This window comes from Ictalurus punctatus, chromosome 27 (assembly GCF_001660625.3).
Source record: "Ictalurus punctatus breed USDA103 chromosome 27, Coco_2.0, whole genome shotgun sequence".
NCBI classification, from domain to species: domain Eukaryota; kingdom Metazoa; phylum Chordata; class Actinopteri; order Siluriformes; family Ictaluridae; genus Ictalurus; species Ictalurus punctatus.
The window spans coordinates 4,058,674-4,085,000 of NC_030442.2; the positions used below are offsets into that span (position 1 = coordinate 4,058,674).

The 26,327-nt window shown below is 42.6% G+C and overlaps 3 protein-coding genes across 11 annotated transcripts in view; 1 reads left to right on the top strand and 2 right to left on the bottom strand.

Annotated features, from left to right (window-relative positions):
* Positions 1–432: 432 nt before the first annotated feature.
* On the top strand, positions 433–11,816 carry cep70 (centrosomal protein 70). Of its 5 annotated transcripts, XR_008393600.1 has the most exons (18): positions 433–830; positions 1,511–1,610; positions 1,915–2,038; positions 4,263–4,443; positions 4,569–4,744; positions 4,908–4,967; positions 5,442–5,541; positions 6,830–6,918; positions 7,422–7,499; positions 7,609–7,693; positions 7,795–7,893; positions 8,045–8,191; positions 8,276–8,425; positions 8,912–9,080; positions 9,198–9,306; positions 9,517–9,596; positions 10,518–10,760; positions 11,224–11,816. XR_008393600.1 is itself a non-coding variant. In XM_017459044.3 (17 exons), exons 1-17 carry the CDS (start codon positions 822–824, stop codon positions 11,283–11,285), a joined length of 1,818 nt encoding a protein of 605 aa, XP_017314533.1. In that variant the 5' UTR covers positions 433–821; the 3' UTR covers positions 11,286–11,816. The 5 variants fall into 5 exon arrangements, 3 of the variants coding, with proteins under 3 accessions (XP_017314533.1, XP_053532543.1, XP_053532544.1); XM_017459044.3 differs by lacking the exon at positions 10,518–10,760; XM_053676568.1 differs by lacking the exon at positions 11,224–11,816 and having other exon boundaries at positions 10,518–11,190.
* mmadhca (metabolism of cobalamin associated Da) lies at positions 11,363–15,086 on the bottom strand. 3 transcript variants are annotated; one of them, XM_017459099.3, is made up of 8 exons: positions 14,998–15,086; positions 14,151–14,190; positions 13,779–13,905; positions 13,359–13,582; positions 12,631–12,739; positions 12,429–12,541; positions 12,248–12,334; positions 11,363–12,023 (listed from the first exon to the last, which is right to left on the bottom strand). In XM_017459099.3, exons 2-8 carry the CDS (start codon positions 14,157–14,159, stop codon positions 11,823–11,825), a joined length of 870 nt encoding a protein of 289 aa, XP_017314588.1. In that variant the 5' UTR covers positions 14,160–14,190; positions 14,998–15,086; the 3' UTR covers positions 11,363–11,822. The 3 variants fall into 3 exon arrangements, with proteins under 3 accessions (XP_017314588.1, XP_047007554.1, XP_017314589.1); XM_047151598.2 differs by having other exon boundaries at positions 14,145–14,190; positions 14,998–15,017; XM_017459100.3 differs by lacking the exon at positions 14,998–15,086 and adding an exon at positions 14,917–14,982.
* A 1,017-nt stretch (positions 15,087–16,103) lies between these two features.
* adarb1a (adenosine deaminase RNA specific B1a) overlaps positions 16,104–26,327 on the bottom strand; it is a 22,900-nt gene continuing 12,676 nt past the window's right edge. For all 3 annotated transcript variants that reach the window (XM_017459033.2, XM_017459032.2, XM_017459030.3), the window contains 9 exons: positions 25,931–25,990; positions 23,506–24,368; positions 22,828–22,942; positions 22,093–22,261; positions 21,292–21,443; positions 20,630–20,798; positions 20,178–20,359; positions 19,362–19,540; positions 16,104–18,888 (listed from right to left, as the gene is read on the bottom strand). In XM_017459033.2, coding sequence (XP_017314522.1) covers positions 18,712–18,888; positions 19,362–19,540; positions 20,178–20,359; positions 20,630–20,798; positions 21,292–21,443; positions 22,093–22,261; positions 22,828–22,942; positions 23,506–24,368; positions 25,931–25,934 — 2,010 coding nt within the window. In that variant the 5' untranslated portion in view covers positions 25,935–25,990 and the 3' untranslated portion in view covers positions 16,104–18,711. The remainder of the gene's footprint in view (positions 18,889–19,361; positions 19,541–20,177; positions 20,360–20,629; positions 20,799–21,291; positions 21,444–22,092; positions 22,262–22,827; positions 22,943–23,505; positions 24,369–25,930; positions 25,991–26,327) is intronic.

Sequence of the window (26,327 nt, forward strand, 5' to 3'; positions counted from 1 at the left end):
TCAAAATGGTTTTATTCAGATCATTTGACTGAATAAAAACAAATGAGACAAAAAATATGGTACTTGGTTGTTTATTTACTGAGGAAAATGATGCAATATTACATATCTGTGAGTGGCAAAAGTATGTGCACCTTTGCTTTTGGTGTCTTGTGTTTGTAGGTTATTGTACTTTTAAAAAAATTATTTATGAAGATCGGATTTGATCAGTTCCTTCTTTACCTTATTCAGCCTTTATTAAATATTTAAATAACCCTTTCCCTTATATTATTAATGTTTCTCTTTCTTCCGTATTGTACTGTAAATCTCGCGAGAGCTTCCGCAATACAGCCAATGTGTATATAAATATAAATATATATAAGTCTCGCGAGAGAGATTTTGTAGTGGGCGTGGTGTATTAATATACACCTACTCGCTATTGGTTCATAACCAGGAAGTGAACGGTTGCGTCATTTTCCGCAGTTATTTGAAACTGCAAAAAGTTCTCGTTGTGTGTACATGGTACACCTTAGGCACAAAAAAAGAAAACAAAAATAATAAAACCAGTCATGATTATTATTTGATAGTTTAAGTTATGGTTAATCTCGGTTTATTAGCTTTTGTTAGCTAAAATAACGCAAAACAGTGTCTTTTCGTGTTGGCTAGATTAGCTTATCTTAGCACGACGCAGTAAACAGTTGTAAGGTTAGCATACACTGCTCTGTTTGTTTTCCGAGAATAGGACAGCTACCCAGGTGTAGCCTATTAACATATTTTTAAAACAACTTTGTGTGTAATTGGAAAAAACTTGTCAAAAATTTCTTCGTTCAAAAGAAAGGGACGATATGGAGAAGGTGAGTTGTGATTAAACATCATTAATTTTCCTCTAAACTACGGCTGAGCCAGTGGTGTGTCGTTCGCGGACGAGTCGACTCGCATATATGTGCCGCAAGAAGTGTGTGTGTGTGTGTGTAGCAAGAAGGATTCGTTTTACTATTTTGTAAAATTGAATAATGTTAGGTTTTATGGGGTCTTCTCTGGAATTTCAGCCAGAACAAGGAAAAGAAAACAAAAATCACTGGTTAAATAAAATATCGCAAAATGCGTCGACCTATTGGGAGTCGACTCTTATTGCTGAGCCGAGTCAACTAATCTGACTCATTGAAAAGAGTCGGAATTCCCAGCAGGTGCCTGCCGTCTGTTTCGGACGTTTTTGTGAATATGGTGTAGGAGCCAATCCTGGTGCAGGAGGTGGGGTTTGTTGCGAATATGTGAGAACCACATCATCCACCTTTTAACTGCGTACAGCGTTTCAGAAAATTTGGCCTCGTCCCTGTCCACGTCCACTTTGACCCCCTTGTTTTTCCCCGTAACTATTGTTTAAGATGGACAGGAAATCTGCTTCTCAGTCTAGAGATAAGACCTACGTCTTCTTGTGGACCAGCCGTCAGTTTCAGGTGGAATGAGGTTTGTGATTCTGTCTGTCATCAGCTTGTGATATGAGGGTTGACGTGTCATGTGTTGACGTGTGCAGCAGGAGCAGACGGAGTGGGACGCAGTGAACCGCCTGCTGCAGCACCATGGCTTTAAACCCGTCCGCTTCGCAGATCCCGCCGAGAACAAGAACCTGGCAGGTATTTCTTTATTCGCACACTGAGCGCTGATGATAAACCGCACCGCGTTGTGTGATATCCAACACGTGTCTTGTGACCGACCGCTTAAACTATACACGTTTAGCTGTTAACATTATGGGATAAATACCGGAAAACCTGGTAAACATTCACAAACTTGTGATGTGCCACGTCTGCTGTTACTATAGAAACGATAACATATCAGAATGAGCGTGTTAAAACAAATCAACACCTTCTGACCAATCACAGTCCAGACCTTTTTGGTTGTCTCTTTGTTTGTTGTTGTTTTTGTTTTTTTCCTCCCCAGACCTGGTGCTGTTGGAGAGGACATCCTCGTCTGAGCTGCGCACGATGCTGAGGACGATGCTGACGGACTCGGAGCGGAGACAAGCGCTGATCCAGGAGCTCATCCAGTCCAACAGCAAGTTGAAGTAAGCCCCGCCCACAATACAGCACACCTGTACACCGTATTTCCCGTTAACATGCTGGATATACTGATGTGTTCTCCCCAACGCTGTGGGACGTTTCAATAATTAATCAGCGTACACGTCTCTCCCTGATAAATAATCCCATTATCCACGTGTTTAATAATTCAGAGCTCCAGGTGATCACCACATGGTGTTATCTGATATCACACAGGTGGAATGGGTACGCGTTCTGCAGTCACGCACACACACACACACACACACACACAAAGCTGTCTGTGTAAATCCATAACTGAGTTTATTTAATCTCATAACCTCGTTATTACATTCACAGTAAACATCTGCACAGATGTTAAATCCTGATCTTTGACTGCGTAACTGTTATTGTAATTAACGCCGTGTAATTAACGTTCTGTTGTAGCTTCTTCTGACTGATGGACAGAGATCTGTCCTGTTTCTCAAGAAATTTTCACACTTTTTCTCTTTCCGAAGAACGACCTGCACGTTTAGTTTTAGATTTTACTGCACTTTTTAAAAATCTTCGATTTTTGCTGTACTTTTCACATTTATTAATTTAGCAGATGCTTTTATCCAAAGCGACTTACAAATGAGGAAATGCAGGCAAAATATATAACGCGGAGAACATTACAAGCCGTGCTGACATACAAGATCTTTTAATTGAGTTCTAGAAAAGCAAAGTGCCAGAGAAAGGTTTTTGTTTTGTTTTTAATGATAATGTGGGGTTGGCGTTTTAGGGGTTAGTTAAGTGCTCACAGAAGAGGTGGGTCTTTAGCTGTTTTTGAAAATATTGATGGATTCTGCGGTACGGATTGAGGTTGGAAGTTCATTCCACCACTGAGGGACAGTTAGTGTGAATGTTCTGGAAAGGGATCTTGAGCCACGCTGAGTAGGCACTACTCGGTTAGCGTCGGTCGTTGATTGATCGCAGATTGCGTGAGGGAACGTAAGCCTTCAGGAGAGTGTTGAGGTATGGGGGCGCTGTTCCAGACAAGGTCTTGTACGTGAGCATGAAGGCCTTGAATTTGATACGGGCGGGTACAGGAAGCCAATGAAGAGGGGTGTGACATGGGGTTGAAGACGAGGCGTGCTGCTGCATTCTGAATCATCTGAAGGGGTTTGATGGAGCTGCTGGGAGACCCGAGAGTAGTGCGTAGTAGTGAGAGTAGGACCGTGCAGTTATTGAAACGTGGTCTGTGAAGGTCAAGCTGTCCTCGGGAACCACCCCAAGGTTCCTGGCCGTCCTGGTCGGCTTGAGTGTGGTTGAGCCGAGCTGTACAGTGAGGTCGTGGTTGAATGAGGGACAGGCTGGGATGACGAGAAGCTCGGATTTTTCCAGGTTGCGCTTAAGGTGGTGTTCCCTCATGAAGACCGAGATGTCAGACAGGCAAGCAGAGATGCGTGCAGAGACGGATGGATCATCAGGCTGGAAGGACAAATAGATCTGGGTGTCATCAGCATAGCATTGATATGATATGAGAAGCCATGAGACTAAATCACCTGCCCTAGAGATGTATAAATAGAAAAGAGCAGTTTACCCAGAACTGATCCCGGGGGAACCCCAGTCGTGAGTTGCTGAGTTTCAGAAGCTCCTCCCCTCCACAATACCTTGAAGGATCTGTCTGAGAGAGAGGATTCCACCCAGCGCAGAACCGTTCCGGTCATGCCCAGGTTGGAGAGAGTTGACAGGAGGATCCGATGGTTCACAGCGTCGAAAGCAGCAGAGAGGTCGAGTAGGATGAGGACGGATGATCTAGAGGTTGCTCTCGCTAGTCGTAAGGCTTCAGTGACGGAAAGCAGAGCAGTCTCCGCGGACTGATTGCTCTCGAAGCCAGACTGCTCGGTGTCCAGGAGGTTGTTCTCTGTGAGAAAATCGGAGAGTTGATTTAAAAACAGCTCTTTCGGGGATTTCGGAACGAAAAGGGAGGAGGGAAACAGGTCTGTAGTTGTGAAGTGCAGCAGGGTTAAGTGATGTTTCTTTAAGCAGTGGGGTAACCCGGGCCTGCTTGAATGACGAGGGGTATGTGCCAGTAGAGAGGGCCGTGTTAAAAATGTGTGTGTTCCGGATTATTAAGTATAAAATGCTGTGTGTTTAATAATCCTGCAGCGGAGCGGCTGCTGAGTTAGGACTGCTATCTGTTAGGACTCTAATTCTTTTACTCCGTGACACGGCCGGAGTGCTGATGTAACTGCGCATCACTTGCTGTCCCAGGCAGGAAGTGGAGCAGCAGCAGGCTCGGGCCACGCGTCAGTCACACAGAGCAGAGGAGCTGGAGGGCGTGCTGGCCGGCGTAAAGGTCAAAGTTCAGGGTCTGGAGGACTCCATTATCAATAAAGCGGCGCTGCAGCGGGGACAACTACAGCAGCTGCAGCAGGACGAGCGAGACGCCGAGGTGCGAAATCCACTTTAATCCCGGGTGATGATTTCAGCTAACGCTAAACAATCCGCTCGAGATTAAAGTCACATTATAGACCAGAAAATATCAGTATCATTTATATGGTGTGTGTGTGTGTGTAGATGCGCTGTCAGGCTCTGCAGCTGCAGCTCAGTGAGCAGGTGTCTCAGGTGTGTCAGCTGCAGAAGAAGCTCCACCTCGCCGTGAAAGAGGAGGAGAAACGAGCGTCCCGCCAGAACCAGGCTTTCCAGCAGTTCTTCAGTCGCTCAGCTCGACTACACTCGCCTAGTGATCAGCTGTGAGCGCACACACACACACACACACACACACACACACACACTGATGGGTGATCCTATAAATCCCTGTGTTTATTGTTTGTGTTTGTAACTGCTGAAGTACACACGGAGAGAATGTTATTAGCGTGACACTCTGCTGATGTTTGGTGTGTTCGGTTTCTGAAGGATCCTGGACGTCATCAGTGTTTACGAAGCTCAGCTGCAGGAGCTGCAGGAGAAACTGAAGTGAGTGAAACCTCGCCAGGTGCCGCGCCCGCGCCGTGTGCTAGGGTTCCGGAGGGTTAGCGTTTCCTCCAGCGAGTACGAGAGCTTCTACGGTCTGTGTAGCGTCAGCTAGCGTTGGCGTATAGCTGCGTCCACGCTAAACGTTAGCACGAGATCTTCCTGATATTTGACAGAACGGAGGATTGTGATCAATTTCATCCGTTCTAGTTGATTTTAAGATGAACTGTTTAGACGTCCACGGCGCACGCACAAAGTGGACGGGGGGGGGGGGGGGTGTTGGGGCTGCAATGTCTTCTGGGTAAGTTTGTTTAATGGACTTTTCCTGAACGAGTCTTGGCGCTCATCATCATGGTCGTTGTCGACTCCATGGCACCACTGACCCGTTAGCAGTCAGATGCGTGTGATTATCTGCGGTGACTGCAGTGTTTCCTGTAAAGCTTCATCATGTCCTCTGTGATGTTGTGGAATGTGCAGGAGGACTCGCAGGTGCAGAGAGTGTAAGAGCGACTCGTCCGACTCTCACAACACCGACACGTCCCAGTTAACCTCATCCAGCTACAGATCCCTGCTCAAGGTTCTCTCTGTCTAACCCCGCTCGCTTTGTCTCTCTCTCTCTCTCTCTCTCTCTCTCTCTCTCAAACACACACACTCACACACAGTCTGTCTGTCTCTCTAACCCCACTCTCTCTCTCTTTCTCTCTCTCTCACACACTCTCTCACACACACACACACACACACACACACACACACAGTCTGTCTGTCTCTCTAACCCCTCTCTCTCTCTCTCTCTCTCTCTCTCTCTCTCTCTCTTTCTCTCTCTCTCTCACAAACACACACACACACAGTCTGTCTGTCTCTCTAACCCCTATCTCTCTCTTTTTCTCTCTCTCTCACACACTCTCTCACACACACACAGACACACACACACACACACACACACAGTCTGTCTCTCTAACCCCTCTCTCTCTCTTTCTCTCTCTCTCACACACACACACACACACACACACACAGTCTGTCTGTCTCTCACACACACACTCACACACAGTCAGTCTGTGTCTCTCTCTCTCTCTCACACACACACACTCACACACAGTCAGTCTGTGTCTCTCTCCCTCTCTCTCTCTCTCACACACACACACACACACACACACACACACACACACACACAGTCAGTCTGTCTCTCTCTCTCTCTGTCACACACACACAGTCTGTCTCTCTAACCCCGCTCTGTCTCTCTCTCTCTCACACACACACACACAGTCTGTCTGTCTCTCTAACCCCGCTGTCTCTTACACACAGTCTGTCTCTCTCTCTCTCTCTCTCTCTCTCTCTCTCTCTCATACACACACAGTCTCTCTCTTCTTTCTCTCTACTCTGTGTTAGTCTCTGTCTCTCCAGTCCGTACAGGATTTTGCGGCGTTTTCTTCTGATCGTTGCGGCCAAAAATACTCGATTTTGCTGCGATGCAACTCGCAGAGTTTTTTAACCGCTTTTTCCATTTTTTTGCAGAAAGCGACTCACATTGCCGAACTCGCAAGCCACAAAATAGTTTTGCGAGCTTCTTCACGGTGATTTTTGATGGTAAACGAGACCTTTTTTTTTTTAGCTGTACTCGTGTTTACACGTGTATTGAAGAGGGCTTCGGCTGAACGAGAGCCGTGATGACGTCACGTCTCGGCCCAAATCTGCAGAACGTCTGCAGTCGTTTGGAAAATCGCAGGCTCCTCCGAATATTACCGAATTTCCTTGATTTTGTGCTAATTTCTGCGATCGCAAAATCCTGGAGGGACTGTCTCTCCTACAGTGTTCTTATGAGGTGTGTGTGTGTGTGTGTGTGTGTGTGTGTGTGTGTGTGCACTCAGTCGTATCAGGAGCAGTTGAAGAAGACTAAAGCGCAGCGTGAAGATCTGAAGTCGGAGATTCAGCGTCTCAGACAGGACCTGGACTCCAGGTTCCACATTTCTTCACTTGTTCTGTTGTGTCTATGGAGTCCACCACAGCAGGCTTCTGTTTATTCACCGCCGACGTCACAGGCGTAGACGCTCTGTAACGTGGGTAACGGTATCATTTCCACCGATTCATCCCATCCAAATCGTAGACAGGAAGCGGTGTAGACACACGCGTGTATCTTCCGAACAAGAACGCGTCTCTAAATATTTACGCTTTCACTGGGATGATATAATCGACTCTGGAATTATCATAAAAAAAAAGAATTTCACATTTCGAACGTGTCGATTAAAAGATCGTCTCGAGGTTCTCGTAACCGTTTTCTCTTTAAGCCTGCCTGTGTGTGTGTTTACTGGGGTGCCAATAATTCTGGAGCGAACTGTATAACATGCACTCGTAATGTGAAACTGTTCAAACGCACGTACAATCTGAATTAATTCATTATAAACATGGGGAAAGTGTAAGTGTGTGTGTGTGTGTGTGTGTGTGTGTGTGTGTGTGTGTTAGGCCAAGTGTGAAAGAACTGAAGTGGTGTAAGCAGCAGCTGAGGAGGATGGAGCGTCTCGTCCAACACACCAACATCAGGTAACACTCTACACACTCTACACACACTACACAACTGTACACACACTACATAACTCTACACACACTACATTTATTAATGAAGTCGTTTCAATTGAACTCTTCTTTGCAGGTCAGTCCAGACGGAGACTGAAGCTCCTCCCAGCTCCAGCACTGAGACACAGCGACATGTCACAGAGAGCCAGAGATGCATCACGGTGAACCTTTCACTCACTCGCTCACTCACACACTCAGTCACTCGCACACGATTTAACGTTTCGGGTTTTGTGTGTGTCTCCTGTCTGACGCGGTGCTGTAGGAGATCTGCTCGGAGCTGAAGGTGCAGGACGTGGGTCACGTCGTGGCCGCCGTTCGGGCGCGCTGCAGAGAGGCCGACTCGGCGCTCCGATTCGAGAAGGTCAGGCGTTTTGTTTCTTCAGTCCCACGAGAAAACGGGATCGCCGCATTTCACCGTGGCGGTTCGGATTAGAGGACGACACACGAGATGAAATATCGTAGCGTGATACTTTTCGTTTGGAAAGTTCATGGTAATACCGTGTATCCGACAGATCCTCGGCGACATCACGGCCGTCCTGACCGATCCGAGCGCTCCGCTGGCGCTCCCGAGGCGACGCCCTGACGCCGCCGCAGGCTCAGAGCTGGAGCAGATCGTCCCTACGCTGGAGACGTGGAGCCAACAGCTCAGCGCTCTGCCTGTCAGTCTCGCACCGCGCTGCACCACCTTTTTAAGGGTCTGTTGAAACGCAGTCACATTTAGCGCTAATGTTCTCCTCCGTCAGGATCTGCAGCGCTTCGTGAGCACGCTGGTGAAGAGGCTGTTGCCGTGGCAGCCGGAGGACGGGGCACGTCCTCGGTCCGAGTGCGTGAAGGTGGAGGACGTGATGCGCATGGTGGATACGCTGCTGGACCAGACCGCTCCAGACGACAAGGCGGGTTTATTTATTTATTTATTTATTTATTTATTTAATAGAATTTCAGAACTCGTTATGGTTCCCCCGCGATGTTTCTTAATGATTTCTGACGAGTTCTTATTGTTGCTGCTTATATTTTCGTTTAAGCTGGAACAAAACAGGATGAGGAATCACATTCATCTTAAAAATGTGGCTAATTTTGGACAGATAATTGAATTGTGCCAGTTTATTTCATTTGAACTTATACCCTCTTAAATTTAGATGAATGTGTTTTTATATATATATTTTTCCCCCCTTTGTTTTATTCTTGTATATTGAGGTTTGTGCACTCGTGCAAAAAAAACTCGACGCCGAGGTGTGTCATTAATGTTAATCGAACAACAGAAGCCGAAGAAAATCACTCGTCAGACTGAGCAACTTGAGTAAATGTAATAAGAATCACTGTACATGTCACGCATGATCTAGTTTAACTGCTTTATTCAATTCCCGTATCATTGTGTGTAGGTGTTGCGCACTCCCACTAAGCCCACCCTGCAGGCCATTGTGTCTCACTTCCAGAAGCTGTTTGACGTCGCGAGTCTGCGCGGTGTTTACCCGAGGATGAACGAGGTTTACACTCGATTAGAGGAGATGAACAACGTCATGAGGAACCTCCGAGACATCCTGGACCTGGGTTTGTGAGAGAGACGTGCTGTCTGTTACTATAACAACCGTACATCCTTCAGCAGGACCGTTTGTGCAGGTAGGTCTGACTCAAGACTTTTTGTTTTTGTGTGTGTGTGTTTGTTAGATGACAGAGCGCCCCCTAGTGAAGTGGTGAACGCAGTGGCCAGAATCATGACTGGATACGGTTTTAATCAAAACCCACTGGAGCTGCTTGGAACTGGTGACATAGACAGGTACACACACACACTAATGTTTTTTTGCTACATACACAGGTGCAATGGATTTTTATCGTTAGTATCTTCATTTTCACTCTGACCATTTTTGTTGCTTGTCCAAACGTTTGCACTCGACTGTTGTAGAATATCAAGGCTGTATTATTTAGACAGAAACACATGACTAAATATTCCTACTGCTGTGTGTGTGATACTGTGCCTTTTTGTCAGCATTATAGTGAAGCTGAAGGAACACGAGGAATTCTTTCCTGCCTTCAACTCTCTGGTCCTCGAGCTGCTAAACACTCTGGGTACGTACACACCAGGGCCCTACAGTAACTATTTCTTTTAGGAGCACGGTTGACGTTTTTTTATTTTAAGAGATGGCAACGTTAATAATGCCACAATGTATAACACAAGTAGGCATGAGAACTTGAGCTTGTCAGTTATGACAGAATTTAGGAACATATTGTGAATTCAGTTCATTTTACAGACTGTATGCAAAAAAACAACAACCGTTAATCTATTCCACCTGGTAAACAAATACAATAAACGTCAATGTTCAGTGTCAAGTCTGCTCCTCTTAAATATATTACAGCTGCACTATTAGACATTTCCCACTGTCATGGTTCTGGGCTGGAGTCAGTTCTCGAACCGCTCTGTGTATATTGTGTATATATCTGAATAATCTCATAGGATGTGATTGGGTGAGTTCATTTACCCGTCAGATGCAAAGCGCTTTAGGTTAATGGTGATCATTAGTGACGCTCCGATCAGGATTTTTACAGCCGAAACCGATCCAGATACCAATCTTTTTTTGTTTGAGATTTAATCAGGAGGTCTGTCATAAACAGTTAAATGTAAGCTCTCTGCTCATGGTCACTGTTAATTGAGTTCAAATAATAGCAATGAGAAATACTGTTGGTTAATTGATAAACAAGCATAAAATATTTATTTTTAAATATCTTAAACAATAGAGTCCTAATTAAAAGTAGACTAACACAAAATTGAGCCATATTAGGAAAAAGGCTAATAGCCTTCTAAGTAAATAGCGAATTAAGCTTAATGTCAAATTGATATTAAATGCAATCCATAGTAATTAAACATGATTTATCATTTATTTATATTTTATGAAGTTATTATAATCAATTTTTTTTTTAATATTAAATGATTTATTTATAACTAAGCACATTTTCTGTATTTATATTTGAGCTTTTTTTGTTTTGTTTCAGTTGTTCCTTTTAGATCGGTTCCCCCAGTACGGTGTTGCCATGTCTGCTGAAATTGTTATTTTTGGGGCTTATATCAAAACATGGGAACTGGAGTCGACTTTTCTAGTGACATCTGGAAACTGAGTTTAAATGAAGTGAATGCACTGTGCGCGTGAGCCAGGACGAGTTAGTGAAGAGAGTGAAGGAGAGCAGCAGTGTACTGCATGTCTACAGACCGAACAGTTCTACTCTTGATGATGATTGGTGAGGAATTGTTTGAATTAAAACCCACCTTGTAGCGTTAGCATTATTATTAATTTACCGCTGTGTCTACACGAGCAGGTCATTTTGCGGGATCAAGAAAAGATGGCGGTTGTGAGATCAGAGTTGAGAGAAGCGGATGATGTGCAGAGTTACTCTCTTCATCATAATGGCTTCTCTGCAGTATTTACACACTTGTTCGGTTGACTGAGGAGATGAAAAGCAGTATGAAAGTAACTGTTGCGCGGTGTAGAAGTATTCGAGTTTTAGTTTTTATTCCGATTGTATTCTACAACTCCGAACAGGGCACTCGCACCGGTGCGAATAAATATTTATTCAGTCGCACAAAGAACTTCAGTTGCAAATGCGAGTGAAATGGTTGCAGTGTAGAGCCCTGTACACACCCCTTTACATTTGGGGGTGTGAGTGTATCTGTGAAACTGTCTGTGTGTGTGTGTGCGCGCAGGTGCTGAGAGTCTGGAGGACATTTTACCTCGGGTCAGGACATTGAAATCAATGACCGAGTGACACTTCCACACCCCTGCGACGTTTCTACTCGCCTTCACCCCATCCTGCTGTGAGAAATTACTAGACTGCTAGAATCCTTTACTTATTTATATACATGTATTTTATTTAAGAAATTTGTCTTGGGTAACAACATGAACAGTTTAGCACCTGTGTGATGTAGTTTCTCACCTCACTGTGAATTAAACTCCATTCTAGAACAATCCTGTGGTGAAGAAGTTTGTTCTCAGTCAGCGTGGAATACACTGCAACACAGTTTAACTGCATTCCAGTTATAACGATGTTCATGGTGTTTCTCTCCTCACCCAAACACGTGCTCTGTAATAATCTACTTTCCCCCCTTATACCCTCCTTAAATTCGGGTATAAGCCTTTTAGTATGTATAATAACCCTTTAAACAGAACAGCCAGGTGTCACATAACTATCAGGAGGTAAATAAATAACGCTTTGAATTAAACCTCTCTTCAAACTCGAGTAATAAGACAGCAGCAGATCTGCGTCAGCGTCCGTCACATTGAGAAGGTGTGCGTGTGGGACGTCTCAGTCGGGTGCGTGTCCTCTGAGCCGCTGCATGATGAGGCTGCCGGATGGCGCGCTGGTGATCAGCGTCCCCGCAAGGGCGTGTGTGTCGCTCAGGACGTGAACCGTGACTCTGCAGGACGCCACGTCCTCTATGTGGAACCCAGAGTGACGCTGCTGATCCGCCTGGGAAACCGGGTCATGTGACGCAGCGCTGAAATACTGAAGAGACACGAGATGGACGTAGTATAAAAATATTTATACTTAAATACAAATGAACATTCCTTTTATATTAAACCGTGATCACATGACCTGGGTGTTATTACTGCTACACTACTATTTCTACACTAAGGGTCTCTAAACATTTTAGAAAGTAAAGAACGAGAGGAAAACTCCAGAGTTCCAAAAAAGTTTCCTGCACCTCAACGACAGTAATTTTTACTCACAGCTCTCCCAGACGAGGGGTGGATGAAGTCGGCCCAGTATCCTCCTCTCCACAACAGGAAACAGATCTCTTTAGCACCGTTAATAAACTACACACACACAATTATAAACAGTGGTTATAGTTTACCATGTATAAATCAGAGGTTTGTACGTTTCTTTGCTACAGCAGGTGGTCAGACTCACGTTATCTAGCAGCTGTCGCGTGCTCAGTTCGGCCTCTGTCGTGTTTTTTTTCTGCTTTATCGTCACCACGGTGATGGCACTGACAGGAAGAGCTGGAAAAAATGATTCTAACTCTGTACGTGGGGAAAAGAATAAAACACCTGGTGACGTGCTGTTGGTTGGTGTGTGTGAGAGAGAGAGAGAGAGAGAGAGAAAATCTCACCTTGTTTCAGCAGCTCAGAACAGGAATGCATAGAACACTCCACATCACAGAGAGTAAAATATTCCTCCGCTTTGCTGATTCTCTGAGTCCATACCAACGCCTCTTTAGTCTGTAACACACACACGGACGGAAATGTAGTTATTGCCCTGTAGCGGCCAAACTCTTTCCTTGCTACATGCTAAGTTTCATCCCAAACAGACGGTCACGGGTGAGTTCGGAAGAAAAAAAAAAAACTCCCCCCATAAAATTTGTCAGACAAAACGATGGAAGGCAACTCAGGATATCTGCTGGTATAACAAGTTATACTCTATCATACCCATACAGATGTAAACAAGAAGGTAAACCCATTCATTATAGCGCCCCCTTCAGGTGGGTATAGGGTCTCTTCAATTGGCTCAGTAGAGGGCAGGATTTGGGACCTGACAGCTCAATGCTAACCCTGTTCTATAGCTGTTTGAGTCAATTTCTCACACCGATTGGTGTGTGGCAGCCATTTTGTTTACAGATCTATTCATTTCATAAAACAAAATAACTGGTAGAGAAACAGTTTGGGGGAGCGGTCAGTTTTTGCAGCGAGTTATAAAACCATACGCACGGCTGAGGATCTGAGAAAACCGCATCATGAGGTTTACGTCATATGTTATCGTTTCTATAGAAACCAAGAGCAAGAGACACTATATTTGGAAAGGTTTAAGTGATTGTGTGAACACAGACAGGAAGCTGCTCACCTGGTACTCAGTGATGAACTGTGCCAGTACGAACTCGTGTCTCTCGCTGTTGGATGGTGCCGTGAGGACGTCAGGAACCGTGCGCTGGGTCGGTGCTGCCTGCTCCTCCTCGTCCGTCCCGCCGAGGTGACAGTCAAAACCCACGTTACCCGGCAACTGGAAGCGTTTATCCTGAGGGCCGAAAGGACCCATGGTCTCATCAGGCCACACTGTTCTGGGGCCTACTGCGCACACACACACACGCCATTAGCAACAGAAGACTATGACTACGGCTCCATACACATACGACTTCTCATTATTATTCATGAGGATGTGACAGGGCATTGTGGGCGTGGCGTAGCTGTACTGGTGGTGAACATTACCGTTTCAGTGTCACAGTTATATCAGTCTGTCGTGTGCATGTGTGTGTGTGTGATTTACCTGCAGTGTGAGATGAAACCGCTACGTATGGCTCGTCTGATCCCGAAGATCCGGCGGTGGAGAAAAACCTCAGTGACCTCACGCTCTGAGTCGCTCTGATCCACCGGCCGGCTCGCCTGCACAGCACCTGCAGAGCGCACGCGCACACACACACACACACACCTTGAACAAAACGAGTGTGCTGATGGGAACAATAAGGAGACAGCGCCTCCAATCTTCTTATCGAAGCAAAACACCTCCACCACTTCAAAGCGCCTCATTAATGATGATATGAAGATAAGTGAAGGCCGAATTAAATCTCAGGAGCAAACTGTTTACTGAAAATCACACACTGGTACAACATAATCGAACATGCAGAATACACACACTCACACTCGTCATCCTGGCGGCCGTGGCCTGCTCCTGTGACACCCTGCAAACACACATCACAATCAATTACAGGGTTTATTCATTACACTATTCATTCTAATAATTAAAGTTTACACTGGGTTTTACAACCCAAAATATACAGTAAAAAATGATGCACGTTTAAAAAAAAAAACGTTATAGCACAGAGTTCCTGTTCTTCATTTCCTGAATTTCTGTGCTCAAGTAAAAAAAAAAAATTATATATATATATAACTTAAACGAAAAGGACAGACAGGGTTGAGAATCTCATCTTGCTTTTTACTTTGACAACAAAACATTTCAACTTTTTTTTTTCTAAACTGTCCCCCCATCCCCCCCCCCACCCCAACAAAACAACATAGATAAAGTTATTATAAATACGATTATGATAAAGTTATCACTGGAGGAAGAAACCGCACGGATCTTAAGTATGAATTAATTTTAGAGGAGATGTCTAAGACACTTGAACAAACAAACTAAGCTCAGATATTACATCATCTCACTTAACAAGCAAAACAGGGTTTCAAATGCTTCAGTAACAGTCTTCAGCTTGATAAACTCGAAATATTTTATTTTTACTTTATAATAATAATAATAATAATAATAATAATAATAATAATAATAATAATCGACTTTATCAGCAAACGGAATTGAAGAGAAGCTGAAGCGCGTTTGTCGTGTGAAATAAAACACTTCAAAATAGATTAAAGTCAGTAAACAGTCGCATGAGGTGTGTGGTGTAATAATTTACACGATAAAATAAATCAGAATTTTCAATCAGTCATTTAAAACAAGAAGGACAAAATGTTCTCGGAAAGTGAGCTGCTATTACCGTGTTTTGGCCAAGCTGGAGCCCACCCCCCTTCTACTAGCCAATCACGTGACCGGAAGAGGAACCACTCACATGTTGAGAAAATAAGAGTTCTTTCTTCTCAGGAGCACTAATCGACACGGCGCTTGTTTTTATTGCGAATCAGTTCACAACAACAATAATTATCACTTTTGTAAATAATTTGATAATTAACAGTGACGTATTAATTGCTGTTTATGTAACACCTTTTATACATTTAAAATACAGTTCAAAGAAACAGAAGCTCCAATATATATATTTTTTAATAAAATAAAAAGAAACCAATAAAGCAGGCACATTATAACAATGATTTAAATAAATATTAGCAGTGGCAGGAGGAATAATATAATACAATATGAAATCTTAAACATATATTAGCCTATATTATCATTTAAATAAGAAAGTAATGTGCAAGTAAAACAAAAATAAACAAGTTATTGTCTATATTGTTGTTGTTCTAATATATATATATATATATATATATATATATATATATATATATATATATATATATATATATATATATATATATATATATATAATTTTGATTAAAAATGATAAGTAAATTAGTTTATTCACTAACCTGGTCGGTCAAAAATATCTTCCGGCTTCCTTCTTTTTTCACCTTTATTTTTGTTTTGTTTAGTTTGATAAAGAAGTTAAACTTTTATTAATCCCTGAAATGAAAATGTTACAGTGGTGTGATAATTTCTCAGTAACATGACAAGCTGCGATATTTTTATTTATTAATTGTCTTCTTAACTTTATGAGAGAGACATCTTGTTTCGCATCGGGCCCCCTCTCACACCCCCTCAGCGTGGATTATTTTCACATAACAGCACCACTTGTTGGGTGTTATTCCCAGCAAAACTATTTCGAGCATGTAAAATTATTATTAAAAATGACATTAAAACTTTTTTAAAAGTTATATCATGTCTATATTTAATAACGGAAATTTAATTGTGTAATGAGACACACAACACGACTATCTATCTATCTAACTATATATATATATATATATATATATATATATATATATATATATATATATATATATATATATATATATATATATAGTCTAGCTAACATTAGAGCTTTAAGAAAAGTTAAACTTTGCTTACCAAATGAGGACAACCTTTTGTTGGTTCCTGCAACTTTTTTGCCTATTTCGTACGTTTTTGACACATTTGTGAAGGTAAACAAATAGAAGAAACCGAGTCAGACTGGACCTAAATAAAAAAAATAAACAAACACATAAATAAACAAATAAATCAGAGACATTAGAGCTTTGCATTCACATATTATTGTGCCCGATGTGTGTGTCTATATAGCTGGATTATATTTATAAAATAAACAAGTGTGATCAACAGAACGAGGATTACTGTAAAAAGTCCCTGGTGTACAACATAAATAAAGTTTCATTCAAATTCACATTATTATTAAATAAAGAAAGAAAGAAATCGACATCCATATGAAACAGATCAGATTGTAAAGCATGACTCCAACAAAACCAGTCAGAACGTAACACAAAAAGAAGATTTAATTTCATCAAAAGTGTGCAGTCGAATGAAAATCACTCATCACGCGCCATCACTTTCCTCAGCAGGTCATTTACATAAAAGTTGTTCAGATCTGACGTCTATATTAAAGACTCAGTAAGGTTCTCTGAGCAGACCTGCTTCTGTTTACATTTAGAGGTTTTTTTTTTTTTTTTACATTTTATTTAAATGATCAAATACAAATCAAATGTTGTAATGATGACAATGACACACATTACAGCATACAGCATACATCGTACACTACACTACAACTGATTGAAATGCCAAAAATGACAAGGATTAATAATGAGTTTAGGTGATTATCAGTACTTAAAAAAAAATTAAGAAATAAATTTTCAGTAAATAAATAAATAAGTGGACAAGTTTTGAGTGTGGATGAGGAGGGACACCGGATTGTCTGGGGCACTCACGACTTTCACAAGTCAGGGTGAGGATCGCTCACTTACAATCAAAACAAAAAAATGAGGAAATAATTGTAATAATTGATAAAGAAAAAAAAGGGAGCAAAGTGTATAAAGGAGAAAATGAAGCCGAGACACGACGGAGAGAGAAACGTCTTACCGAAGTTATAGCTGTTATAAACAATCATTAAATCTCTCTCTCTCTCTCTCTCTCTGAAAGTGTAAACTCCTCTGTCCTTAAGACTTCCCTGTGCTGGAGAACACCGTTAATGTTTCCAAGCCCTGACACTGGAGGCTCCTTCCATAAAGGTTAAATAAACGTGTCCTAACAAAATAAAAGTCCCCACATCAATGATTATACAGCCACTGTTTAACAAAAAAAATACAAAACAAGGTTTTGAGAATAAAGTCGTAAGGCTAGGACAGAAGGGTGAATATTAAAATGCAAAAAAAAAATTAGTTTTTTCTTTTTAATTAATGAATTAAACAATTTTAATTAGTTTATTTAGAACAATGAACCAGACAGACAGGGAAGACTTTTTTCGCCAGGACACTCAGTACAATGATCTCGCCCCAGTGTGTTATGTTCTACATCTTCTGTTGCTTAATATTATTCTAATCAGAAATTTGTTCTGATATCACGGGTCACAGTTTTTGACCATACAGGAAATAGTGCGGTTGTGTTTTTGGGAAAGATTGGAATTACGGTTGCGGCGTAACAACGCTCCAGAGTGTGTTATATTTCCCCATGGGGAACACGTTGTTTCATCGATTGTGCGTTCACAAGATTTCTTCATTCGGAGATACTGAAGACGATTAAAGACGCATTGCTTCACCTGCTGAATTCCTAGCAACCAGCTGGGATTTTGCTTAGCAACCAACTAGCTATAACCTAGCAAACAACCGGGATTATATTGAAACCTCCTAGCAACAACCAACAGGGTTACATTAGCAGCATTTTAGCATGTTAACGCATTAACCTTTAAACATGTTTCAATGGTTTTAATATTTTAACCTGTGCATATTATAAACCTTCAGTTTTTTAAACTTCATGTGCTTAATTGTTGGATATTTTAACAAAAAAAATATAATAAAAAAAATCAAAGACAAAACAGTGTAATATCGTTTAACGCTTTTAGCATTTTTAATATACTCTGTCACTCCAACATCATCCATGAACTTTAGCTTTCTAGTGTATAAACCCGTCGTTCATGTTACAGCCGGAACTGCGTTATACAGAAATACTGCACACGTTCTGACCAATCAGATTCGAGCATTCAACCGTGCTGTGGTATCAAAGTCATTTGTTAGCATACTGAAGGGGAAATATTTTTGGGGCAGATGTTCTTCAGCAGTGAGGAGTTGAGAAACTCGTAATTAATTAAGCGTGATTAGGATGCAACATTGACATCAGCTAAATAAATTATAAAACTGTAAAACATAAGCTAAATAATAAAAATCCAGCTGGCGAATCACTGATTCCTGGTGTTTGATAGAGCATGAGCATATATAAACTTATACACATTTAAAATAACACTTATATAACATAATGACATGAGATTTAACATTTCTGTTACACAAATATCAAAGGCAAGACGCAGCGCAGAATAAAAACGGACAGGTTAGTGAGGTAAAACTGAGAGATGCTATGGTAACTGTTAGATGCTGAACAGTTAAAAACAGACGTGTGCTGTCGTTTTCATTCCCCCCAATGCCCCCTCCCCCCTCTATCTCAGTCACTGTGTGAGGGAGAACTGGTCCTGTTCAATCGGTTTTTTCACCCAGGCGCCGAGGCCCGCATTCTGGAAAGCTCGGATCAGAGTCTGCTTGGCTGAGTGGTAATCTGCAGCACCCTGTTTGGCCTCGTGATACAAAGCAGGTCGAGCCACTTGGATCCTCAGAGTCTGAGAGAGCTGAGAAAGAGAAAGACAGAGAGAGAGAGAGAGAGAGAGAGAGAAAGAGGAGAAGGAACAATAGAAGGAAGAAGGCCTCCATTACAGCACGTAACAGGGTGTAATAGGGTGTAACAGGGTGTAACAGAGTGTTACAGGGTGTAATAGAGCATAACAGAGTGTTACAGGGTGTAATAGAGTGTAACAGAGTGTAACAGGGTGTTACAGGGTGTAACAGAGTGTATCAGAGTGTAACAGGGTGTTACAGGGTGTAACAGAGTGTATCAGAGTGTTACAGGGTGTAACAGAGTGTAACAGAGTGTAACAGGGTGTAATGAGTTATACCCTGTTACACTCTATTACACCATTTTACACTCCATTATACAATTTTACACTCTATTATAGGGTAATGGAGTATAATAGAGTGCAACAGCATGTGAAAGGGAGTTTAATAAACTCACACTGATGCTCTCAACAGGATTAGGGAGCTGTACCTTGGCGTGGAGACGAACCCAGCGGCTGTACAGGGCGTGTTTGCAGAGGTGAGATGGTCGGCCGAGGTCGTCCTTCCCTGTGGTAGCGTTGATGACCTCTAACCCCTGATCCCCCACCGTCCAGTTCACACTGAAGTTTGGAGCCTTACCGGGCTGCCGTGCCTCTGCGTTACTGATTCCTGCACACACACACACACACACACACACTATAATTACAATAAGCTTGCTTCAGAAAAAAAAAAAAAAAAGTAAAAGACTGGAAGCAGATAAGACCTTTATTATAGTGTATTTTTTTATTCATAGTGTTCTGTATTGATTTTATGTATTTTATATATTTATATTTAGAATTAAATCATTTATTATTTGACTTATATAGTTTAATTTATAATTGTTATATATTTATTTTTATATAAATATCTAATATTTTTAATGATTATTCTCAGCACTGTATTAATTGGATTATGTATTTGATTTATATACAGTCTTCAGTATTTATTTATTTGGTTTATTTATACTAGTGTGTACAGGTGTATTTATCTGATTTGCTGTCTGATTCATTTATAGCGTTGTACCATATTTGTTTATTATTATTTGATATATTTACAACGTTTTGTGTTTTATTTATTGATAGAGTTGTATTTCTAGGTTTTACATGTATGTAGTTATGGTGTTACTGGTGTAGAAGAATACCTCTCCCAGGCAGGACGCTTTTATTTATTATTATTTAATTTGGTACACTGACAGTGCGGTAATGAGTGTTGTGATGATGATGATGATGATGATGATGATGACGACGATGACGATGATGAGCTGTACCGCTGAGCAGTGGTCTGTTGAGGGTGAAGGGTTGTGGTAACTCCTCCATATCTGCGACACGCTGGTACATGGCCCTGCTGAGGTGATCTGCATGGTACAGACTGCCCAGGATTATACTCGAGAAATAGATAGGGCCTGAGAAATAACTCATCAGAGAACCCTGCACACCCACTACATTCCACCTGAGAGAGAGAGATAGAAAGAGAGAAAGAGAGAGACATGGTGGGGACGTTAACATAAGACAAGTTATTTACTATAATTTACTTTTTCATTTTTGTAATAATATTCATAATAAGGCTCCATTGATATGTAACAAAAATAATATGATATTTTAGCCATATTGGCCATCCCTTAGTGTGTGTGTGTGTGTGTGTGTGTGTGTGTGTGTGTGTGTGTGTGTGTGTGAGTGAGCACGAGTCAGTCCTGTTGTCATGACGGTGATGAGGTCACACCTGGCGATCTTATCGCTGCAGGACATGGTGAGCAGCCTCTCCCCCTGCAGGACTCCGTCCCATGTTTGGACAGTGTTGCTGGAGCGGACCGGGATGGTTCCCTCACCCGACTCGATCTTAGTGCGCAGCTGTCCTCGGGCTTTTCTGTTCGGGTGTCTGTCTCCCTGATCTGCTCCAAAAACACAACGACAAAGAGACACACACACACACACACACACACACACACACACACACACACACACTCCACATCATCTACACCATAACACACCTTTTCCAGGTCTGTAGAGCTACAGCAGTGCACTTCAGTGTTTCCTCTAATCTAAACACCTCAGGTGGAAATACTCAACTCATACGATCCTTACTGGGAACAGTTCATTATATTGGCTGAGTTGAGCTGAATTTGATGCAACAGAACTGGACTACACTAAACAGGACTAAACTGAATTAGACTAAATTGTAACTAATTTGAACTGAACTGAATTAGACTACACTAAACTAAACGAATGCAATATGGACTAAATTATCCCGGCGTACACCGCGTATCTTTTCTTGTATATCTAACATAAGCCAACACGGATCGGTCGAGTGCTCTTCTGTACGTCACAATCATGTACATCATAAAGTAAAAGAAAAGGAAGTGAAGTGAAGTGAAGTGTTCACACCCTCCACAGCGGCTTCGTGCGGTGAGAAGATCCGAGCGTCTCCGCACGGCGAGGTGCTGATGTACAGGTGGAACTGAACTCCGTCCTTCAACTGATAGCCGTGCTGTTCACACCGCCGGAATATGGAGCGCTCGTGATCCTCGGGACTGTTACTGCATAACACACACACACACACACAAACACACACACACACACACACACACACTCATGTTAGCGCTGCTCACTAAATGAAGTCCGCAGCTGACAATAAGCAGGAGGGTTTTATGCTCCGTCACCCGTAACACCCATCACTCCATCACTGTTTAACACACAGTCACAACTACACACACCATGACCTGTCAATTACACACACACACACACACACACACTTCCCATAATCCGACTCTGAATTAGAATCCAACAATCAATTTTCCAACCCACTGTCTGCTGAGATTGATTTTGGTCAATCGATTTTTTACAGAAGGGATCGGCAGACATCAGTCTTTGTACGAGTTCAGTTCACTTTCATTTATTTTAATTTGACACACCCAGTCAAAATAAAAATCCCCAGGCTACATGTTTTGAACGTATACTCTGGAAAATGCTGCTAAATCTAACACCTGGAGACCATTTCTAACTCTACGTTCACACTAGCAGGAGACAAGTTGCTCATATTGCTTCTGACCCAGGCTAGTTAAATAAATAAATAAATAAACAAACAAACAAATAAATAAATAAACAGCGCACGCGTCGGTGTGAAAATGAGTCGATTCTCATGTTACACGCCCACAAACCTCTCCTAAAACATTTCATGCGACTCACCTGAGGAAGTACTCCAGCTGGCTGTACAGGTATCTGATTAGCGATCGGCGTGCGATGATCTCAGCGTGACAGTCGTTTAACGCCAGGCCTCGGTCGCTCATGTACTCGCCGTTTATGCACTTGGTTCCCGTGGAAACGCAGATCACCTGTGCGTCCTTCACGTCAGTCCCTAGACGTCATACGTAAGTGAAGTGAAATGAAATACACACCAATTAATTTTTTTTATGTTTTTGTTTTGCCACCGTCAAAACAACCTAGAACATTTTTAGAATAATTTCTCAGCCAGATAGAAACAAATTTATTCGTAAACCTTTCATACGTGCATTTACACCAGAAATACGGTATTCATGAATTAGTTCAGGAAAAAAAAAAAAGAAATGAATAGAGGGTTAGTGAGGAGTTTCGTGTGTGTCTATGGTAGCTGATGCGCTGCAGTGGCTGAGCTGCGTTACTGGAAGATTTAGCATAGCCATGCCTAGGGGGCGCTCTTTCACCGTTTAGTTGCCATTTTCAGCTTTTTTGCCTTTTATGGAGTTTCGTGGGTGTGGCTAAATCCTTTAATTTAAGGAGATTTAAGGTAATTTATGGCGTTCATACTGTATACGATTAATCAGTGAGAAAATCAACTACATTTCTGTAAATTTCATTCGTTTTTGTCCAAGCAAACATTTACACACAATTTTACTAAATGATTAATAAATTATGAGCTTGATGTGTGTGTGTGTGTGTGTGTACCTGTTGTCATAACAACACCGGCGAGGACTTTCCGTCGTGCGTGAGGTGATATGAAGTTGTCCGTCAGCTCGCCGAACTTTTCCACCACCAGCTGAGACACGGCGTCTGCCAGGACCTGACACACACACACACACACACACACACACACACACACACACACGCTTTAGTTCAGGCAGGAAGATGACAGTGATGCGCTTCCTGTTTTAGCAGTGCGCTATTCTCTCTGATGTTAATTAAGATTAGTTTCTCTCTAACGTTGTTGTCGTTGTGGGTGAAACGGAGGGATTATATAGATGGCGGATTATCCGATGTGTAAATAAACACTGAATACGAACAGGAAGCTCGAGGGCTTTAATGTCTGCCCTGCGTACAAAGCCACTTCAATCACAATTATGCTCTGATTTAATTAACATCCCACTGATGAAGATTGACAGAGGCTTTTTTTAACGAGGGTGAACGTTAGAGCAAAAAAGCCACTGATGCAAACAGATCACTGAATAATAAAGGAATTTACTGCAGCAATACTAACAGGGGCCAAAACTTATCTTACAAAAGAACGAGGCTAGAGCTTTCCTAGCTGATCTTCAGAGTTAGAATTTAGGGTGCAACCCTTGTTGTACCTATAGTTAGTAGAATCTTTTGAAGAAGAAATGCCTTTTCAGGTGTGCCTGTCCTCACCTGTGGCAGGTGTAACTGCAGACCGTCTCTCGGTATGGGCTGTCTAGACGGCGTCTGGTCCAGCTGCATGTTAAAGAGGCCTGAAAGCGCCGCCTGAGCCGCACGCGCCTTTGCCAGCTTCTTATTCCGGCCTGATCCCTGAAAAACCTGCGAGTCCACCGTCACAGCCATCACAAAGTTCTTAGCGTGGCTCTCTCCGCTCTCGGCCACGAACTCGTACCTGAGGCCTGGCCGCAACTCGTTCAGGATCATCACCGCATTCTTCCCGTGGCCCACAAGGACCGGCTGAGTCGCTGAAACGGGCATAGGGCACTCGTGCCGAAGGTGTAGGGTTCCGTTGGTGCTAGACACATCGCGAGGCGTCTCGAATCCGTTAAAGAGGGCATCTGGGAAATCGGCTTGGTCCGAGGTGAAGTCGGTGTTGATGCCAAACGTGCGGCCCATGGCCACATGAGCTTCGGAGGCGTTGGGGAACTGGACGAAAGAGCGCAGCGCCTTTTCCGCTGCGCTCAGCTTGGCCTTCTTCTTCGTGGGTCCCGTCCCTTCGAAGCGCTGCCCGTTGACCTCCACGCTCATGGCGAAGACCGGAGCATGCACCGGCCCCGTCTGGGACAGGAGTTTGTACTGGAGGCCCGGTTTGATCTCGTTCAGCTGCATGAGCGCATTCTTCTGCAACGTCGGCCCCGGCGCTTTCTTGCGCCTCTTGGGACGGAATTTGGAGTGGGCGTGGCCTCGGTTCCCCTCCTCCAGCGGCCGCTTGCGTCTCGACCCCAACGGCGCATTCCTATTGGCTGTTTGTATCCCCGCCTTGGATGAAAAGTTATCCAGGTTGCGGTTCTCTTTAACGTCTGTGCCGCATGAACCTGTGACGCCCAGAGAGAGCAACTTACAACGCCTTCGACGCAGGATCTTGTAAATGTCAAATTTAGAGCTTGGTTCATCTCTGCTTTGTGACTGAGTCAAGATGATGTGAGTTCTTTTTTAAATAATAATAAAATAAAATAAAAATCATCAAACTACGCAATATTCAAGCGATCTTTATATACTCAGGCGCTGGAATGTTGGAGAACGTTACTGTTGTGCAAAGTTGTTATTTCATTTTAAATCAAAGTATTTAGATCAATGTATTAATAAGCACCTTTTTCAATTCTACACTATTGTTCTGCATGTAAGACTGTACTTTAGGTACTCCTTTTCATTAGATAGCTAGGTACTTTCAGTACTAAACATCATTTTTTCGTACAAATATTTTTAGACGTCATGGTAATGATGCCTTACTGGTGTAAACTGGTTTAGTGTTTGTCCCGTTAGTGCTGCATTGTTTCCTGAGCTGTAGGTCCACCCTTACCAAGAAATCGTGTTTAATGCTCGTCATTTATAACTTACGCTACAACAATAAATTAGTGCGTCAAAAATACCTTCACACCTAATGTAATTAATCGCTAATAAACAAAGTTTTTATTTATTTATTCATTTATTTTTTAAAGAAATCCACATCATCAGGTGCAAAGCCGAGTGTAAATTTATAACATTTATAACATCCTGCAGCAAAGGCTCGTTAGGTTACTTCTTTTGGGGCTCGGGGATACAAAATAAAGAGAGAGAGAGAGAGAGAGAGAGAGAGCGTACAAGAGGGAGAAAAGGAAAGAAAGAGAAAGAGAGAGAAGGCTACAGGAGGGATCAGGATCAGGATCCTTGTAAACAAATAAATATAATAAACCACCACATGATATTAAAGAGGAGCAAGGCCATTTAAAGTGAACAATACGTTTAGGATTTTCGAATTTTCTTTCATTAAGAAGCAGCTGAAGTGCGCACGCATCACTGGAGGTTCAATTTAATACGTCAGAATTTAAGTTAATTTATTAATAAAGGCAAAGAGGGGAAATATAACTGGCACAAACACAAACAAAACAATTATGCAACTCATAAGACAAACAGTAAAACACACACGCGCACACACACACACACACACACACACACACACACGTCTCAAAGTCGACCCTCTTGTTATTCCACAGTTCTGGATTCTGATTGGTCAGACAGTGTTGATTAGTTTCCTATAACAGCAGCTCTGACACTTTTGCAGGTTTCTATAGTAACAGCTCATTCACAGGGACGTGTACAGAGGGCACTCCGCCGATAATAAACATTTTTAAAAATGTACATGCACAGAAGGAGTCTCCAGTGTCAGCGCTTTGTCACGGCCAGAAGTAAAGCTGTAACTACGTTTTCTGACGATTTCTTCAGGACAGAGGGGTTTACGCTTATTTTCTGGTTAAAAGAGAACCTCTCTTTTAGGGAACGATGATAAACGGATAAAAAGCATGACATGCCGTCATTTAATAGATTTTTAAAAAATAGTCATCGCTGACAAATGGCTGTGGAATAAAACGGAGAGGATGACGGATATCTGACCACTTACTCATACTCTCATCTTCAGTCACATTCACGCCAGGAAATGTCTGTGGATTCCGAGTGCGACCTACAGAGAGAGAGAGAGAGAGAGAGAGATTGAACGTAACCGTTAGGTGGGCATGAGCGATGCGAGTGACGGTCTGTACGGCTCTGAGGGTGGGGCTTCTGGGGCTAGGGGTAAGGTCATAACAGCCCCATAACAAAGCTTATTAAATTTAGGAGCTGAATCTCTGTGTGTGCGTGTTTGTGTGTGAGAGATCAGCATCAGCTGTAAAATCTTTGTGACAGCTCTAATCCACAGCGGCCCTGCAGCCGAGTGCTGGGTGTGTGCCTGTGTGACACGCTGATCAAAGCGTTTCGGCACATTAGGCGCGCACCGATAATTGTTGAAGTAATATATTGTG